Here is a 17205-nt window from a genome sequence, read left to right on the forward strand (position 1 = left end):
GTGTACCCAGCCGAGGTCCTCGGAGCACCCAGGCTAAGCTGGCCTGTGCCCTCAGGAAGCGGACCATCGGCTCCCACCCCGCTTTACCCCACCCAGGATGGAGCACGAAGCAACTCTGACCCGCAGGAGTGTGCGTGCAGGGAGTGAAGGTGTGGGGATTGTGGGGGTTCCTAGACTCGAGTGGGGAGGGCCAAATACAATGAAAGCTCTAAGGTGGCTTACTCGAGTGTCTTGGGGTGGGAAAGGCCCAGTGCTGTGCTATCTTCAGATTGGACTTTGAGAGGTGAGTTTCAGCCCCACCTCCAGCTAGTCTTCAGCCACCAAAGCCTCCCTCCCGAGCAGGACAGTGAGGGCTATAAACACAAAAGAGCCCACTCTGCTTTATTTACAACACGCAGGCTGTCTGTACAAACAGCGGCCAATATTATTAAAAACAAAAGAGGTGAGTGAGAATCGTCACCTTTCTGCTTTCCTTCCTCGCTTGGCCAGGCTCTAGTACTCCACCTTTGAGCTGCCATGCCCAATAGGGGAAGTCCAAAATTAAAAATACAACCGGTGTAGAAGAAAATAAATGGGGAGTGAAATAGAAGAAAAGATGAGGGAGGGGATTGCTAATATTTACACTAGAGTTTTATAGACAACTGTCCCATTCCATCCCAATTCCAATCCTGACCCAGAAAGAGATGGTGGCAGGTCCAAGAGACAGATTATGTGTGGAGACACAGCCAGCCTCCCGTCCCCAACCGTGATGGGTTCAATTCAAGTCCACAGAGTGGGGAGGAAGGATAGGGTAGGAAAGTGAGACACTCATTTTCAAACAAGTCTCCCTTGGGAATTCCTGCCTTGAAGTGCAGACAGTATCCAAGCTCCAGGGGATAGGCTGAGGACCCTGAGGCTCAGTTCCCAAATCATGTTGTCATTTGGAAGTTCCAGGCTAAAGTTGGTGCCATCAGGGCTCTCCAGATTTGGGAGGCCCCCCTAACCGCCGGGCCTCTGGCCTCAGTTCCTTGCATTTCTGGCAATAAAAGAAGTCAGGGACGTTGGTCTTCTTAATCTTAGCACAGGAGAGGTGGATCCACGTCCCACACAGGCTGCACTCAATCATGGGCCGCCCTGCAAAGGGCTTTCGACAGTAACATGTGATCAGATCCCATGAGTCATCACCTGGGAAAAGAAGGTTTGTTTGGTATTCTGCCTGAGCTGTTGGATCCACAACACCCTCAAACCCCTCGCCCCAGCCCAAACCTCTCACCTGATTCTACCATGATGTCCTCGTCCATGACCCGCATCTCGCCTTCACTGGAGCTGGCATCTCCATCTTGACTTGTTTCAGTGCTGCCCACCTCCTTGCTTTCACTGTCAGCAGGAGGGACTCCTTCAGGGTGCACTGTGGCAGGGGGCCTAAGAGCCTCGGGGGGTGTTGGCAGCACAGGGGCTGGGGCTTCACCCCCTACCACTGTTGCCATCTCTTCCTCTTCTTCCTCTTCCTCTTCTTCCTCCTCCTCTTCAGAGTCTGTATCACTGGGGGGTGCCTGGGGAGGCCCAGGAGGTGGGAGTCTATCCCCCCGTTCTGCCTTTTTTAACTTCCGCTTCTTGCTCTTCTTGATTCGAGATCTCTTTTCCCCATCCCCAGGAGTTGGCCGAGGCCTCCGAAGCACCCCAAAGCCAGCCCCAGCTCCTGGCCCCAACTTTCGGTTCTTTCGGTCCTTCTTTCGAGGAGGATGGGAGACGTCCCCCTGGGAAAGGGGCACGGGGGTAAGAGCAGCAGGGGGCCGGGAGGTATGTGTCAGGGATGTGGGGGACAAAGGAGATGCCACTTTGGGCCCATCCAGATCAAAGAGAGAGTCCTTGAGCTTCATCTTCTCAAGCAAGGTAGCACTGTCGGGGGCCTGCAGACGAGAGAAAGTGGACCTTGGGGGTCCTGGCTGGGTGGGACCTGCTTGAGCTGCCCTTCTCTTGGATGACTTTGCTTTCTTAACAAAAGTCTGGATGGTTCGAAGATCTGAGGGGGCCGAGTCCCAGCCATCACTGTCGGCCGCACTCTCTCCTCGCAATGGAGAGCTGGAGCCAGAGGCTGGCCAGTCACTTTCCTTAAAAGGGGGAAGAGACCAGGATCAGCAGAACCCCAGTGTCATCTCAGCCCCTCCACAAACCCAGCTTGAGAAGGAGTGACTGGATTTACCCCAAAATGTCCTACCTCAACCACTAAATCCCACTGTACTCCAAAAACTTCTCCCCACCCCAATTCCCATCAGCATGTCCTCTTGACCAGTCCGTGTTACCTCTACCCTCAAGTCTGATACCTCACCGCTGCCCCTGCCCAGGGCCTGTGGAACACTGTATTGCCCAGACCAGAGCCGTATGTCCTTAGCTCTTTTTCTGTATAGCCTCATTTGTTACCATTTTCATCTCCCTAAAACTTATCCAGAAACACCTTCCATTCACAGCACCTCAAGACTATGCCAAAATCTCGACCAGCGACTCCAAATCCCCCTTCCTTTTCACTGCTGTTCAAGCTAGCTATCCTGGCCATCCACTCCCCGCATACCAGCTTTCCTACCACAGCCCTAGGAGTCTCCAACTTCCCTGGTCTTACATATAATTTCTAGAGGCCTCCTTCTATAAAGCAATACAGTTCTGTTTGAACAACAGCCACTCTATAGTCCCACGACACCAGCCTCAAGTCAGTAATTCTCTTGCCCCTACCTCTTTGCTAGGGGGAATGTAACCAGCATATGCCAAAACAAAACTGCAGAATTTGTTGAAATCCTCAATTGTTCTCCGCCGTTTCTCCGGTGGCTGAAAGGAAGAAGATATGGATCACATGGAAAGCCACACAGTTTAAGAAGGGCATTCCCAGAGACCCAGTCCCTAAGTCAGGCGTCTAGGAAAGGGGGGCGGGGGGCGTTGTCAGGCAGGGCTACTAGGCTGCAAAGGTAAGGCAAACCTCACCTGAGTCTCTGGCTTAAGAGTCGGAGGTGGATCTGGAAAAGCAATAAAAGCTGAGTCAAGACACTAGGAAACAGTCTGTGTAAAACTCCCCCTCTAAATCCCGTTGTTCCTAAGTGAACCCCCTGCTCTCCCAGGTCCCTCTGCCAGGCCAGCAGGCCCCCAGCTGTGTTGGATCCGCCCCGGCTCCCCCTTCCGCCCCGCGAGGGGCGGAGCCTGGGCGCGGCGCCCTCTGAGGCCTCGCTATAGCGCTCCCCTTCCCCCAACCGGAGGCCCGGCGCCCCGCCCCCCCAACTCACGGTCTCTCTCGACTCCAGTCTACTTGGATCCCTCAGCGCCCCACCCCACCGTACCGCTCCCGGGGCCGCGTCCGGGCCGCCGCCCGCCGCCCCCGTCCTTCACACGCGCCCGGAGCCCCGAGTTCTTACCCGGCCGCGCTCCACCGCCTCGGGCCCTCCGAGACCGCACACGCCGCCCGCCGGCCCCCAGGGTCCAGGATGACCACGCCGAACCGCTCCCCGCCCTCCGGCCCCTTCTACTCGAGCACGCGGCCCGGCGCGCCCCTCACCCCCACCCCAAACACACACAGGCACACGCATCCAACGCTACTTCACGGCCGGGACAGACCCGGGAGCTCTAACCCGGACGCGGCCCCACCTGCCCCCCCGCCCATACCGCGCTCCCCACAATTTCGCCGTCCCTCCGCCCCCATCCGGGGCTTTGGCCCCTCCCCGTCTCGAGCTTCTCGGGCTCCCCACCGGGCCCCCCGGCCCTGTTCCGAGCCCTCTCCGGCCGCCGCCCCCCCTCCGCCCCCGTACTCACCACCCAGTTACTAGGCTATGGACCCCTCAACTCTGGCCCCTTCCCCCCCAACCAGCCACTCTCTCTCTCCACAGCAGCCACCGCTGCTGCCGCCGATGCCCCCCTCACCCTCAGCAACTCCCAGGCTCTTAACCCTCGCGGACCAACCCTACCCCCCCCCCAAGTCGCCGGTCTTAACCCCCCCCCACCCCGCCCCACCACCCCCTACAACTACCCAGCTCGCCTCGCTTCCTGGCTCGCGCTCTCCACAACTACCCCCCGGTACAGGTCCGTCTGCCGTAGACAATACCCAGACCCCCTCTTCTCCCCACAACTATCTGCCCACCCCTCCGACAATCACCGGGCATTCTCCGGCGGCAACTACTCGGAGCTCCAGTACCACCGCTACAAACTACCCCACCTCGGCGAACTACCGGGCCCCTCACTCAGCCTCTTCTACGTCCTCCCTCCTGAGCAACTCTCCGGCCACCGGATTCCCCCAACCTTCCAGTTCCAGGGCCCCAATCTGCCGGTGGCCCTTTCGGGCCCTAACCCCCGAGGCTCCGGGTTTCAAGCTCCTATCCCCCGCACCCCCACACCGTCTGATCTCCAACTACCCCAGCCCAGTCTCCCACTCCTCTTTCTCCAAGGTCTCTCAACTCGTCGCTCTCCCACCTCCAGTGCCAGCCTCCCGACCCCCTCCCCAAACTCCCCCGCTGGGCTCCGGGGCTCGACCTCCAAGTTTGCCAATTGATTCCTCGCCCGCCCCCCGCCGGCTCAGCGCTCCGCGCCGGTCGAGAGCTCACCTTCGGGACTGGGCTCCGCCATGGCTTCCAGCATCGCCCCCTCCCCTCCTCCCGGTCCGGCGCCCCCCTCCCCGGAGCCGGGGATCCCGGTGCCGCCTCTAGTGCTCGATGCTCCCACTGCTTCGCTCCACAGAAGTGTCCGCCTCAGCCCGGTTGAGACTCGAGTCCGCTAGCCGCTGCCGCCACCTCCCTCTACCACTGCCTCCCGCACTCCCGGACCGGGCCCCCTCCCCCCGCGCCGCCGGCCGCCTGCTCCCTCCTCCTCCTCCTCCTCTCTCCTCCCTCCCTCCTCTTCTCTCCCTCCTCCCCCCGCCGGCGCCGAGGCGCAGTGCACCAAGGGTTTTGTAGTCCGTCCGGGAACAGCGGAAAAGGGACCGCATGAATCTCCGGAACTTTGATTCCCAGAAAGCCACAGACTGGCGCAGGCGCACCAAGCCGCTCCCCTCCCCCGGGGAGCGGCGGGGAGACCAGGAGTCGGAGGAGAGAGCGGAAGTGCGCGCGCAGGCCCCTGGGAGATGTAGGCTGGGCGGGACCAAGAAAGAAGAGGAAGAAGGGATTAGAACTCTCGGCCACCATACTGCCTCGTTCTGCAGCTTCTTTCTCCCCCGGGGGACCGCCCCACTTCCGGCCTGCCGGAGAAATGATTGCTGGGAGTTGAAGTATTTGGCGATAATGGCTCCCCCTCCCAGTCTTCTCCCTCCCTGATTCCACTCTGCCGGATCCCACACACCGGCAAAAGTCTAGCCAAGTGACATGCAACTGAGAACAGCCGTTTTACTAGCTTGCACACATGAAAATATCTTAATTAGAATGTTCTAGCAAATGTGGATGTTCACCTAAAGCAGGTACATCGGAACTTTCTCCACAGGAACCCACAGTAAAAAAAATTTTTTTACATGAGCATTTTTAACATTTAGTTTCACATGCGTGTCATAAAACTAAAGTTTCAAGAAATGATCCTCAGTATTCCATTCCATCACAACAAAAGCACCCTCTTTTTGCAGACAGGGAAAAGCCCAACATGAACAGAATAAACCAAAATATACTTCTATTCCTCCAGCTTGTACCCAATACTCTTCTTTCCCCACCACAGAAACCCACTGACACCTTGGAAAGACTTAAAATCAGCGGGACGAGGGGAGCAACACAAGGCAAAATTCAGTTCAGCTTGGTGGTTTCCTCTTTATTGATGTGCCTCCTACCTTCCCCCCACAATTTCAGTCCCTTCCAACTACCCCCAAAAAAGAAGGTAGTGAAAGGAAGGGATTGCTGGGGTTCTGAGCCCCTTGAGCAGTCAGAAAGGGAACAGAAACCAAAACAATCACTGGATGTGACAGAGACTGACAATCAAGAAGTCTAAAGCAGGATGGGAAAGGCGGGCAGAGAAAGGGGAAGAAAGGAGAAAGGAGAGTTACAAGATGCCAACTCCACCATTACCCCTCCTAAGAGAGGCTGGAGAGAAAGCCTCAAACATTAAGAAGTGCCGGTCCTGAATAAGGGAGGTGGTGTTTGAGCTTGAAGGAGGAGGAGGTCAAGAAAGGGGGGCCACCTCTCTCTTTGTAGAATGAGACCCCCCTCCAGCTCAGGGGCAGCAGCTTCACAGACCGTAGACACTTTCGTCACTGTAGGCAATGTAGAGAAAGAAGTCTTCTTCATGGTGTTCCTGGGATGAAAGCAGAAAACTGTTCAGCAACTGGGCTCCAGTTACTTAAACCAACCATGACCCAGACACGTTCTTCTAGAACCACAAACCATTGCCCGACTCCTTCACTGACTCCAAGGCCTACCACACGAGCAGTATAATCTCTGCAGTCCTGGGCAAAAAGGCCTCAAACTGTTTTCTGCTGCTTTGGAATGGGGAGGGGGACTGCGAAGAGTCCCGAACAGACGGTTTCTCTAGCTCACTGTTCTCTTTCCTTCTCTCTACTCCTACTGTTCTGTCCAAACCCCCAACCCACGGCTATTATGAAACTTTAAGGCAAGCCAGGAAGCTAGTCCAAAACTACTGATGTAACAACACTTTCTTCCCCTCACGCTCTTCCCAGATTCCTCTCCAAAGCCTCCACCACTTCCCAGTCACCATACCTGGTAGAGCTGACCCATTGTGGCACTGGTGGGTGGAATGACATTGTTGACAAAGAAAAACAAGGCATCCTCAGCTCGGAGATGAATTCGCTTCCGGATCAAGAAGTAGAACTGACCAACTGCAAAAGATACAAGGTGCAAGAAAGTCACAGAGGTCAAAAATGCCCTCAAAAGAACAGCTGCTAGGTGAGGCCTCCTCCCGCAGAGACTGCACTCCCACCCACAGGAAGCAAGCCTGAGTCTTGGGTCAGGTTCCCACCTGTGAGATCAGAAGGCACCAGGTATTTCTTTTTGTCCAGGTCTCCTATCCGAGCTTTGGGAGCCTTTTCTACTATCACCTGATAAAGAGATGAAAATTAGGAGGCAGAAGGAATGCAGCCCCGAAGCTGCACCTGTCAAGAACTCAAGAAACAATATTCCTAGTACCTAAATCTACCCCAGACTCATCTCTTTGTCTTTGTACACGCGGTGCAGCACTGGGTCCCAGATATCCTGACCTCACTGACTGGAGCTCATTTAAATATCCAGAATCCATCCCCCAATAGGGCGTCACCATAAACAACTATCTTAATCAGACGGAGATGACTTGTCTGGCTCGACTGGTGATTCAATCTCGCAACCTTAGCTAGCTGGGGGGATGACCATTTGAAGCTCAGGCTGTCAAACTCTCTAAGGCCTCCACTCACGCAAATGCTAAGGTTTCTCTCTCCTGTCCACATCCCTCTCAACCCCACATCCACCACTACCCCACTCCTTTCATCCTGGGTCCCAAGGACAGCAGTTTCAGGCTCGCTCCCAACCCCACCACAGCCAGCAGCCTGATCCCTACGCTGCCTGTCCCAGATCCAAGGCCAGGCTGTGGCGTCAGCGTAAGCGTCCCGCGCCCTCGGCCCTGGCTACTGTCCTCACCGGCACCCGGTCCGGGTATTTCTTTCGGATCTTCTCGCCCTCAGAGCGGCGCTTCTCGAACGGATGCTCTTCTTTGTACACGAACTTCATCCTCCCGGGAACCGGGCTGGACCGGGCTGGGCTGAGGGAACCCGGGGGGGCCGGGACGGGGGGCGGCGGCGACGGCGGCGACGCGCGGGCGGATTCAGCGGAGCGATCCACGAATTTGCGCCACTTCCCTATTCACCAACCCCGCCCCCGACTATCGGGGACTGCCCCCCCCCGCTAAGATACGCCACTACCTCAGCGGCGCTAACGCTGCTAGCGTAGCACCACCCACTGACCGGCCCCTCACGCCATTAGCGTAATCGCTTTGGAATCAATTTGTGGGCTACGCAGGCGACGTAGCAAAAACGGTTGGCTTTTGCTCATCGAAAATAGCTCTAAACCTGTTCCCCAACCTTCCCCTCAAGGAAGCTGGGGGTGAAGAGGAGTAAAAGATGGTAATCATCATACGAGACTTGGTTCTCCAAGTTCCTTTCGTTAACAACGTAGAAGAACATCAGAGACAATTACAAGGTTAGCTATTCACGAACCGTGTTGCTACGCTGTAGGCGGCCGTTGACACCAAAACAAAGTAGTACCCAAGTGGCGGAGATGATCTTCAGAAATAAGAGGTCAAAAAGAAAACAGATGTTTGGAGAGATGTACAGAACGCTTAAGTGCCAAGAATGAGTAGACCAATAGGGACTGGAGAGGAGGTTGGAGAGGTAGGGACTACGCCAGCGCGGAGGAACACTGCAGGGCTTCTGAGTTAGATCATGTGATCTCAAAGAGGGCGGAGCGTCACGTGGCGGGTGCGCGAAGTAGGGCCGGCTTGGGAGGGCGCCGGGGAGGCTGGGCGACAGCTGGGAGGGGGACCGACGCCTTCCCGGACAGCGGAGGTCGGGGCGCCAACCGCCTGGGGGCAGCGCCCGCTTAACCTGTCCATGTCAGTGCCCCGGACGAAGCCCGAAGTTTTTCCAGCTCTACGCCCTTTGGTCGTCCAGGTTTCTTCTTTCGTGCTTCTGTAGTCTGCTGCTCCGAAGGTATCCTTCCACTCCCCACCAGCGCGCCCATCCTGTCACTCGGCCCTTCCCGCCAAAGCATCTGGTGTCCGCATTATTGTATCCCTATACTCAACACCACCTTTCCCGCTGCCCCTTGAGTCCAACAGCAGTCTCTTCCGCCTCTGCGCGGGGGACAGGGTGAATGTGAACAAAGTCCCCTCCCTTCATTTCCCAAAACCCCAAAGAAGGAACTAAGGCTGCTTTGGTTTCAAAGTTATAATGCATGGTTTAAAAGAGAGGAAAGGAAAAAAGACACAAAGCTGGTTACAGGTCTGAGGGAGTCTAAGGAGAGAAAAATAGAGGGAGAGTAAAGGGGGGACAAATTTAGGGAAAATCCAGTGGCCCAAAATCCCAGTATCCCACCCACAGCCCAGCCCTTGGAGCAGGAGTGAAGAATTAGATCAGTTTTGTACAAGAGTTTTTTTAAAAAATCAAATCACAACAAAGCTGAGTTGGCTTCTCTTTGAGCCTCCTGGATCACCGTATGTCTGTCACTCTGGCCAGTCCTGCCTCTTCACAAACACTGATTCGGCTCTCCTAGGCTTCCGCCTGTGTTCCAGTCTGGGGTTTCCATGGAGTGTGAACACGAAGTTAAGAGTGAGGCTGCTTCAGAGCCCCCGGCCCATGCGTCCATCCAGACTCCAAGTGGAGTGTAGGGCTCCCAGGGCAGAGAGGGGTGGGAGAGGCAGACCCTGCCCAGGCAGTCCTCACATTGGACAGGGCATCAGACGGCATCCCAAGGGCTCGCCCTCCCTTTCCCCCCCACCCCAACTCAGGTGGAGGGGGAGCAGCTGTCACCAGAGCCGATGTTGGTGAAGGTTTCGGCTCAGCACGGAACGAACGTCAGCGGTGAACCTGGGGTGACAATAACTTGCATTGGTAGAGTACCTTATAGTTGATACCCTCACAACACTTACGTAAGGCGGCATCACCGGAGATGTGGGGCCTAAATTATCACCATATTCATGATTAGATAGGTTCAATTTGCTCACAGCCTGCTAGCTAAAGTGGTGAGCTTTGAAGTCAGAAGACCTGGGTCCAAATGTTAAATTCTTAACGGAACAGAGTTAAAACAGGACAAACGTTTTTTATTCCCTCTGAGGATCCCCCATCTCTTCCTTTCTTGAGATATCCAAGTGTCCAGAGCCCACTTCCCTTACCTGAGGGCATCCAGCATCGGGAGCAGGTTGAGAAGGGCTGTGTCGCTGGGGTCACTGAACCAGGATTTGATGGGGATGGCATTGTCTAGGGTGGGTGAAAATGCAGATGAGAAGAAACAGAATTCAAGAGAGACTGGGTGTTTTTCTCTTCTGGGAGGGAAGGAGGAATTATTATTAAAAATATATGCCTCCCACTACCGGAAGTCAACAACCTAAGTAAAACTTTCCTGATGTATGCTCCGAAACTAAGTTGTAATCACCAAATCTCATACCTATTGATGCTTCTAGTCAAGCTTACTGCCATTGTGCCTCACTTGAAACACACTTGGCCAGGCACAGTGGCTCACACCTGTTATTCCAACACTTTGAGAGGCCGAAGTGGGAGGATCACTTGAGCTCAGGAATTTGAGTCCAGCCTGGGCAACATAACGAGATCCATTCTCTACTAAAAATCAAAAAATTGGCCAAGGGCAGTGGCTTACACCTGTAATCCCAGCACTTTGGGAGGCCGAGGCGGGCGAATCACGAGGTCAGGAATTCAAGACCAGCCTGGCCAACGTGGTGAAACTCTGTCGCTACTAAAAATACAAAAAATTAGTTGTGCGTGGTGGCAGGCGCCTGTGATCCCAGCTACTTGGAAGGCTGAGGCAGGAGAATCGCTTGAACCTGGAAGTCAGAGGTTGCAGTAAGCCGAGATCACGCCACTGCATTCCAGCCCAGGTGACAGTGCGAGAATCTGTCTCAAAAATAAATAAATACATACATAAATTAGCTGGGCATGGTGGTGCACGTCTGTAGTCCCAACTACTGAGAGGCTGAGGCAGAAGGATCACTTGAGCCTGGGAGATCGAGGCTGCAGAGAGCTATGATCATGACACTGCACTCCAGCCTGGGAACAGAGTGAGACCCTATCTCAAAAAAATAAATAAAAATAAATTTTATTTTTATTTATTTATTTTTTTTGAGACAGCGTCCCCCTCTGTCACCCAGGCTGGAGTGCAATGGTGCAATCTCAGCTCACTGCAACCTCCGCCTCCCGGGTTCAAGTGATTCTCCTGCCTCAGCCTCCCAAGTTGCTGGGATTACAGGTGTGCGCCACCACGCCTGGCTAGTTTTTTCTATTTTTAGTAGAGATGGGGTTTCACCATGTTTGTTAGGCTGGTCTCGAACTTCTGACCTCGTGATCTGCCTGCCTTGGCCTCCCAAAGTGCTGGGATTACAAGCATAAGTCACCGTGCCCGGCCAAAAATAAATATTAAAAACGAAAAAAATGATATAAGAAATATGACTTATGAAATGGACATATATGGTATCTCATTTGAAACACAAAAATAACTTGCATTTCGACTTACAGCAAACTAGGGATAATCTAGGGAATCCCAGCTCTCAAGGACCAAAGCCCAGGTCTCCTGCAAAAATACCTTCTCAGAACCATGTTCTGATCCTGCCAGACTCAACATCTTCCCCCGTACCTGGATGGCTCCTGTAAGCCCCTGGGGAGTTATCCAGGATCACAATGCTGGAGAGATCACTGTGGACCACAGAGAGGTCCTTGATGTAGCTGCCCAACTCCAAAGTGCAGTGCTGGAAGGCAGGGGATCATGTAGCAGGCCTCTCTCCAGGATACTCTCCTCAAACCCAGATCCCTCCCTGGTGGCCTCCCTCCCAAGCCACACTCTTAGACTGGGATTCTAGCTTACCTGTCTGTAATATCTCCTCTTAAGAATGCTTCTGCTGTTGTCCAGTTTATCTGCCACAGCAGAGCCATAGATCTCCATGCTTGCTGTAAACACCACCAGCTCGTACCACTGGCTCACCTGAAATAGATTGGGGGAGAGGGCGATGCCATACGAGGTGATGATTCCTTTAGACATACAGTTATCTTTCAGAAGGGCAACAGCATAGTCCTTCAGGCCTTCCGTCAACATGAAATGTCTCTGAGGACACGAAATTCTGAACCCCCAGCCCAAACCTCCAAACTCAGTGTTAGGCATCCTACACTCTTAAGATTCAGAAATGCAAGAACAAAAGAGAAAGATGCCAGCGGAAAAGAATTACATCAGCACAACAAATGAACCCCAAGTACTGAAAGCTACTCCCCTACCATTCCACAGCCGCCCCTCTAGAAAACTGCTCTTACCCATTTCTCCTCACCCCTTCCTCCAAATCCTCCCAATTCCCAGAGCCCTAAAACCATTCCTTCATTACAGAGCTCCCTTTAGCTTTCCAAAACTCACCACTTCCAGGAAGAAATCCACATGGGGCCTCTTATGTACAAAAAACCGGACAGGATGTTTGTCTATTACCACCTACAGAGAAACAAGATGGGCTGGGGGATGTCATGACCACCACAACCCAGGCCTAGAAAATGCCCCACCCATCTGCTTCCCTCCTCCAGGCTGACACTGGTGCCAGTGGATGGAGACAGATGCTCTGGGACTGGGAAAGGGAGTCCAGGTTTGGGCAGAGGAACAGATGGAACCATTTCATCACTCCCCACCGCCACACACCTTGAGGATGAAGTCAGGAGGCGTACCAGGCCGGACTGTGGGCCTCAGGACCCCATCATGGTGGGAGTGAATAAGTGTCTCATCCAGATCCAGCACCAGGATCTTCCTCTTCACCTGGGCTGAACCAGAGTGGGGAGGAATAATATTGACCAACCTCTGGCCCAGAGCTGGCCCCTACTTCACCCTAAAGGAGGCTTCCCACCACATACTTACCTAGCCGATTCCGGGACACAGGAGATAAGGGGAGGATATCATATCGAACAGTTTGGTACTGAATTACCTACAAATAGCACAAAAGAGGATTGAAACCCTTGATAAGGAAGCCTTCCCCAGTAACAGTAACAGGGAGCACATAATGAACATTTACCACAGGTACTGTGTATGTAATTTAGGATTATTTCTTTTTTTTGAGATGGAGTCTTGCTCTGTTGCCCAGGCTGGAGTGCAGTGGCATGATCTCGGCTCACTGCAACCTCCGCCTCCTGGGTTCAAGCAATTCTCCTGCCTCAGCCTCCCTAGTAGCTGGAACTACAGGCGTGCGCCACCACGCTTGGCTCATTTTTGTATTTCTAGTAGAGGCGGGGTTTAATCATATTGGCCTGGCTGGTCTCAAACTCCTGACCTTGTGATCCTCCTGCCTTTGCCTCCCAAAGTGCTGGGATTACAGGAATGAGCCACCACGCTGGCCTTTTTCATTTAATCCTCAAAACAACCCTAATATTACTGTTATCCCTGTTTTAAGGTTAAAGAAACTGAGGCCACACAGCTAGGAATTATCTTAAGTTGTTTCTCTCCCTAATTAAAATGAAAACTCCATGAGAATGTGATTTTGTCTAGATCATGGCTGTATTCCCAGTGCCTAGAACACAGTAGCAAAGGTGGTCAGTTAATATTAGTAGAATCAGCCAGGCACAGTGGCTCACGCTTGTAATCCCAGCACTTTGGGAGGCCAAGGCAGGAGGATCACAAGGTCAAGAGATGGAGACCATCCTGGCCAACATGATGAAACCCCGTCTCTACTAAAAATACAAAAATTAGCTGGGCCTGGTGGTGCGTGCCCGTAGCCCCAGCTACTCGGGAGGCTGAGGCAGCAGAGTGGCTTGAACCCAGGAGGCAGAGGTTGCAGTGAGCCAAGATCACGCCACTGTACTCCAGCCTGGTGACAGAGCAAGACTCCGTCTCAAAAAAAAAAAAAAAAAGTAGAATCAATGAAGTGATAGAGCCAGGATTGTACCAATGCAGTTCAACCCAAGAACGTGCCCTCTTTTTTTTTTTCTTTTTTTTTTTTTTTTTGAGAAGAGAGTCTCACTCCATTGCTCAGGCTGGAGTGCAGTGGCATGATCTCAGCTCACTGCAACCTCCACCTCCCAGGTTCAAGCAATTCTCCTGCCTCAGCCTCCTAAGCAGCTGGGACTACAGGCGCGCGCACCACGCCCAGCTAATTTTTGTATTTTTAGTAGAGACGGGGTTTCACCATATTGGCCAGGCTGGTCTTGAGCTCCTGACCTCATGATCCACCTGCCTCAGCCTCCCAAAGTGCTGGGATTACAGGCGTCAGCCACCACCCCCGGCCGAACCTGCCCTCTTAACTGTGATATTATCCTGCTAAACTGAACAAAGAAATGACCCCCACAACGCAACCTTCACCCAAGAATTATTTGTAGCAACTACCATCATCTCACATTGGGAACTAAGAGCCTCAGACTCCCTCGTGCACATGGAGTAGGAATCGGGAGGAGATCCCTGGGTCCTTAACGGGAATATAGAATGAGGGAATCCAGAGGTTGTCAGGTCAGCTAAGTTCCTCTGGCTAGAAGCCACCAGGCCTATTTTAACCAGCCACCTGTCCACTTCTGTCCCTTCTAGCCAAGTCACAAGTTCAGAAAACCTCAGCCCTCTGAACAGTCTCCTTATCCTGGTACCCAGGGTGAGGCAAAGAACACTGGAAAGCCCCTGCCAGGCTGACTGGCGGGGTTTGGAGGAGGCCAGAGTGAAGTCAGGGCCGTAAGTGAGAGGTGAATAAGGGACAAGGACGTCACCACCTCATCCTTCCAGCTCTGCTTCTCCAGGCCTTCTCTAGGGGCTCCTATTTCCTAGTACGCACATCTCCCCATACAAAGCCTGGCAATTCCCTCCTCCACACTTTTCTTCAAAGGCATAAACCCTCTTCAGTGCTTACCTAGGCCCCAAGCCACACCAGAACCAGGTTCTCCCTTGTAAACCCACAGGGCTCTCTCCCCCTAGTCAAGATCTGCCCTTCTTTTCTCCATGGGCCATGATGAGGTCCGAAACAGCTCCGGTGTCCAGCCTTGCTATCTCGGGTTGCATATGCTGGGCATGTAGGGAATGCTCCAAGCATCTGCCAGAAGCGGGGTGGGGAAAGAAACCAGATTGGAAGGGAAGGGAGGACAAAAGGCTATGGTGTCAGTGCCGCCCAAAGGAGAGCAATTTTGGAAGTAACCTGTGGATGAGCTGAAGCACCACTCCTTATGCCCAGAAAACTGATGTGTTAGAGCGAGAACATCAGAGAAGACAGCAGTCAACCCATAAAGAAAACCCCAGGAGGCCGGGTGCAGTGGCTCAATCCCAGTACTTTTTGGAGGCCAAGGTGGGCAGATCACTTGAGGTCAGGAGTTTGAGACCATCCTGGCCAACATGGTGAAAACCCGTCTCTACTAAAATTACAAAAATTAGCCAGGTGTGGTGGCGGGTGCCTGTAATCCCAGCTATTCAAGAGGCCGAAGCAGGAGAATCGCTTGAACCCAGGAGGCGGAGGTTGCACTGAGCGGAGATGGCACCACTGCACTCCAGCCTGGGCGACAAAGTGAGACTCTCTCAGAAAAGAAAAGAAAACCCCAGGAGATAGCCCCACACATATCCCAGCATCTCTGACCCTAAATTTTTCTTGGCTCCTAGCTCGTCTTGGAGGAATAGCGCTGCTGCCTACAGCCACAACCATCCTGTACTGTTCACACCCTAAATCAGGAAGTGGAAGCAGACTGGTAAAGGACAGAATGAACCCAAGGCCAGACCCATTCTCCCAAATCAGTTAAATCAACCACCGCTACCACTGAGGGCTTTCTGGAAATTCCCTGGACCCCAGGTCGCCCCAACCTGGGTTTATTCTTTCAAATTGTATTGAGGTATGCTAAGGGGTACAGACCACAGTACAGACCCAGAACCTGTCTCCGCTTACTAAATTCTCCCCAGACTCCTTCCGAGGAGTGGTGGTGAGACCACAAGAGCACATTCATTTAAAGTGCTGTTAGCTGAAGGACCTCTGACCTTGGAGAAAAGCTAAGGGGGAGGGGACCCAGAGATGCTTGGGTCCATCCAGACACTATCCCTCAGAATGCTAGGCTCTCCTGGAGAAGCAAACGTCCTCATTTTCAAGCCCTACAACTGCCCAGCGCTGTCCTCTGACAGGGGCACCCAAACTTCAATGGTGGGCACAGCACCCACCTTGAACTCCCTCCCACAATTAAAAAGGCCTATCATAAAAGCATCTGCTTTAGTCTTCAATAAATCCAGATACCTACACTCACACTATGAAATAAATTTTCACAGCCTTTTTGGAGGAATTTTCTTAATGGGAACCGCAGGAGTTTCTCCTTCACACCCAGGGCTTTCCCAAGTTCCAGTCCTTGTTTGTAACGTATGCTCTCCCACCCACCACCACCCTTGACACACAAGTCTGTCTCTCCCTTGTTATGGGACCAAACACACACCGAGGTTCCAAATAGGGTCTTTCACAAGCCCACATCCACAGATCTGGCTGTCATCAAACAGGTGTTCCCCGCCTCTCGGTTTCTTTAGCAACAACTCCAGCTTTCTTAAAGAGCGCCCCACCCACCACCTTAGCCCCCAAGAGTTGCCAAATCCTGTCCCATCTAGCCCCATCAAAACCCCCAAGGGCAAGGTTCTATTACAAGGGTCTCCCACCTCGCCCCGCTTAGGATGCCCAATTCTCTGGCGAGAAAAGCCCCAGCCAGGATTCCTTTCCTAGGCCCAAACAGAGGCCCGACACTCCGAAAACCCCTGAGCACCACGGACAGACGTCCCCAACACCGCCAGCGCCCACCCTGGCTCACCGTGCGGATCTGCCTCCGCAAAAGGTAAATGAAGAAGCTCCAGAGCTTGGCGGCGAAGGCCACGAACGTGCGCAGCCCCAGCAGACACTGCGTCCGCATCATCCCGATGACCCCGGCACCGCCGGCCCCGGGGCCCCCGCGGCCCAGCTCCGCCAGCCCCCCGGGGGCAGCCCCCCGCTGCCGGGAGGGGGAACGGGGGCCCCGAGTGGCAGGAGAGGCTGCAGAGAGGGGCACGGAGCGGGCGGCTCAGAAAGCCACCCCTGGCGAGGGGAAAGCCCAGCGGAACGGGGAGCTGGGGGACAGGCGTGGGCAGCCCGCGGGGGCCCACATGGGCTGGGAGTGGCACCGACGGCTTCGGGGAGGTTGCGGGCCGAGACAAGTCGGGCTAGGATGGGGTCCTCCGAGACCAGGAGGGAAGGGGAAGGATAATTGGGGGAGGGGGCAGTGGGGGAGGGGGCTAGGGAAAAGGGAGGAAGGGAAAAGGGAGGGGGAGGGGAAGGGGGGGAAGCGGAGAGTTGCCCGCTGCGCAGGCGCGCTAGGGGGCTACCCGCAGGAACGGGGAGGGCGGGGGCAGCGGCGCGCAAAGGGCCGCGGCAGCGGAGAACGGGCCTGCAGAGCGAAGGCGCAGGGAAGGAGGGGGAGGGGGAGCCGAAGGGCGCGGAGTGCTGGGCCGGAGCGGCCTCCCCCTCCCCGAGCTCGGGGGTCCTTTAGCCGCTGGGGAGCGGGGCTGCAGCCTCTGCAGCTGGGTTTCCCACTCTGACAGGCGCCATTTTACCGCCCAAAGGACTCCCTCCTCCTGTCTTTCC

General features: G+C 54.3%; 3 protein-coding genes across 7 annotated transcripts; all 3 read right to left on the minus strand.

Annotated features, from left to right (window-relative positions):
- Nucleotides 1-364: 364 nt before the first annotated feature.
- On the minus strand, nucleotides 365-5281 carry PHF23 (PHD finger protein 23). 2 transcript variants are annotated; one of them, XM_054536112.2, is made up of 5 exons: nucleotides 4891-5281; nucleotides 2953-2984; nucleotides 2707-2799; nucleotides 1253-2090; nucleotides 365-1164 (listed from the first exon to the last, which is right to left on the minus strand). In XM_054536112.2, exons 1-5 carry the CDS (start codon nucleotides 4934-4936, stop codon nucleotides 950-952), a joined length of 1224 nt encoding a protein of 407 aa, XP_054392087.1. In that variant the 5' UTR covers nucleotides 4937-5281; the 3' UTR covers nucleotides 365-949. The 2 variants fall into 2 exon arrangements, with proteins under 2 accessions (XP_054392087.1, XP_024090986.2); XM_024235218.3 differs by lacking the exon at nucleotides 4891-5281 and adding an exon at nucleotides 4557-4811.
- A 437-nt stretch (nucleotides 5282-5718) lies between these two features.
- Nucleotides 5719-8355, minus strand: GABARAP (GABA type A receptor-associated protein). Its single transcript, XM_002826946.6, has 4 exons — nucleotides 7551-8355; nucleotides 6901-6979; nucleotides 6642-6760; nucleotides 5719-6219 (listed from the first exon to the last, which is right to left on the minus strand). Exons 1-4 carry the CDS (start codon nucleotides 7638-7640, stop codon nucleotides 6154-6156), a joined length of 354 nt encoding a protein of 117 aa, XP_002826992.1. The 5' UTR covers nucleotides 7641-8355; the 3' UTR covers nucleotides 5719-6153.
- Nucleotides 8356-8839: 484 nt separating this feature from the next.
- Nucleotides 8840-16832, minus strand: CTDNEP1 (CTD nuclear envelope phosphatase 1). Of its 4 annotated transcripts, XM_054536113.2 has the most exons (9): nucleotides 16400-16819; nucleotides 12522-12588; nucleotides 12309-12427; nucleotides 12036-12107; nucleotides 11499-11615; nucleotides 11271-11382; nucleotides 9799-9883; nucleotides 9437-9493; nucleotides 8840-9199 (listed from the first exon to the last, which is right to left on the minus strand). In XM_054536113.2, coding segments are annotated over exons 1-9 (732 nt in total). In that variant the 5' UTR covers nucleotides 16502-16819; the 3' UTR covers nucleotides 8840-9198. The 4 variants fall into 4 exon arrangements, with proteins under 4 accessions (XP_054392088.1, XP_063574056.1, XP_024090987.1 ...); XM_063717986.1 differs by lacking the exon at nucleotides 11271-11382 and having other exon boundaries at nucleotides 16400-16739; XM_024235219.3 differs by having other exon boundaries at nucleotides 8840-9493; nucleotides 16400-16739.
- Between the last annotated feature and the right edge of the window lie 373 nt (nucleotides 16833-17205).

Source organism: Pongo abelii, chromosome 19 (assembly GCF_028885655.2).
Source record: "Pongo abelii isolate AG06213 chromosome 19, NHGRI_mPonAbe1-v2.0_pri, whole genome shotgun sequence".
Lineage (NCBI taxonomy): Eukaryota > Metazoa > Chordata > Mammalia > Primates > Hominidae > Pongo > Pongo abelii.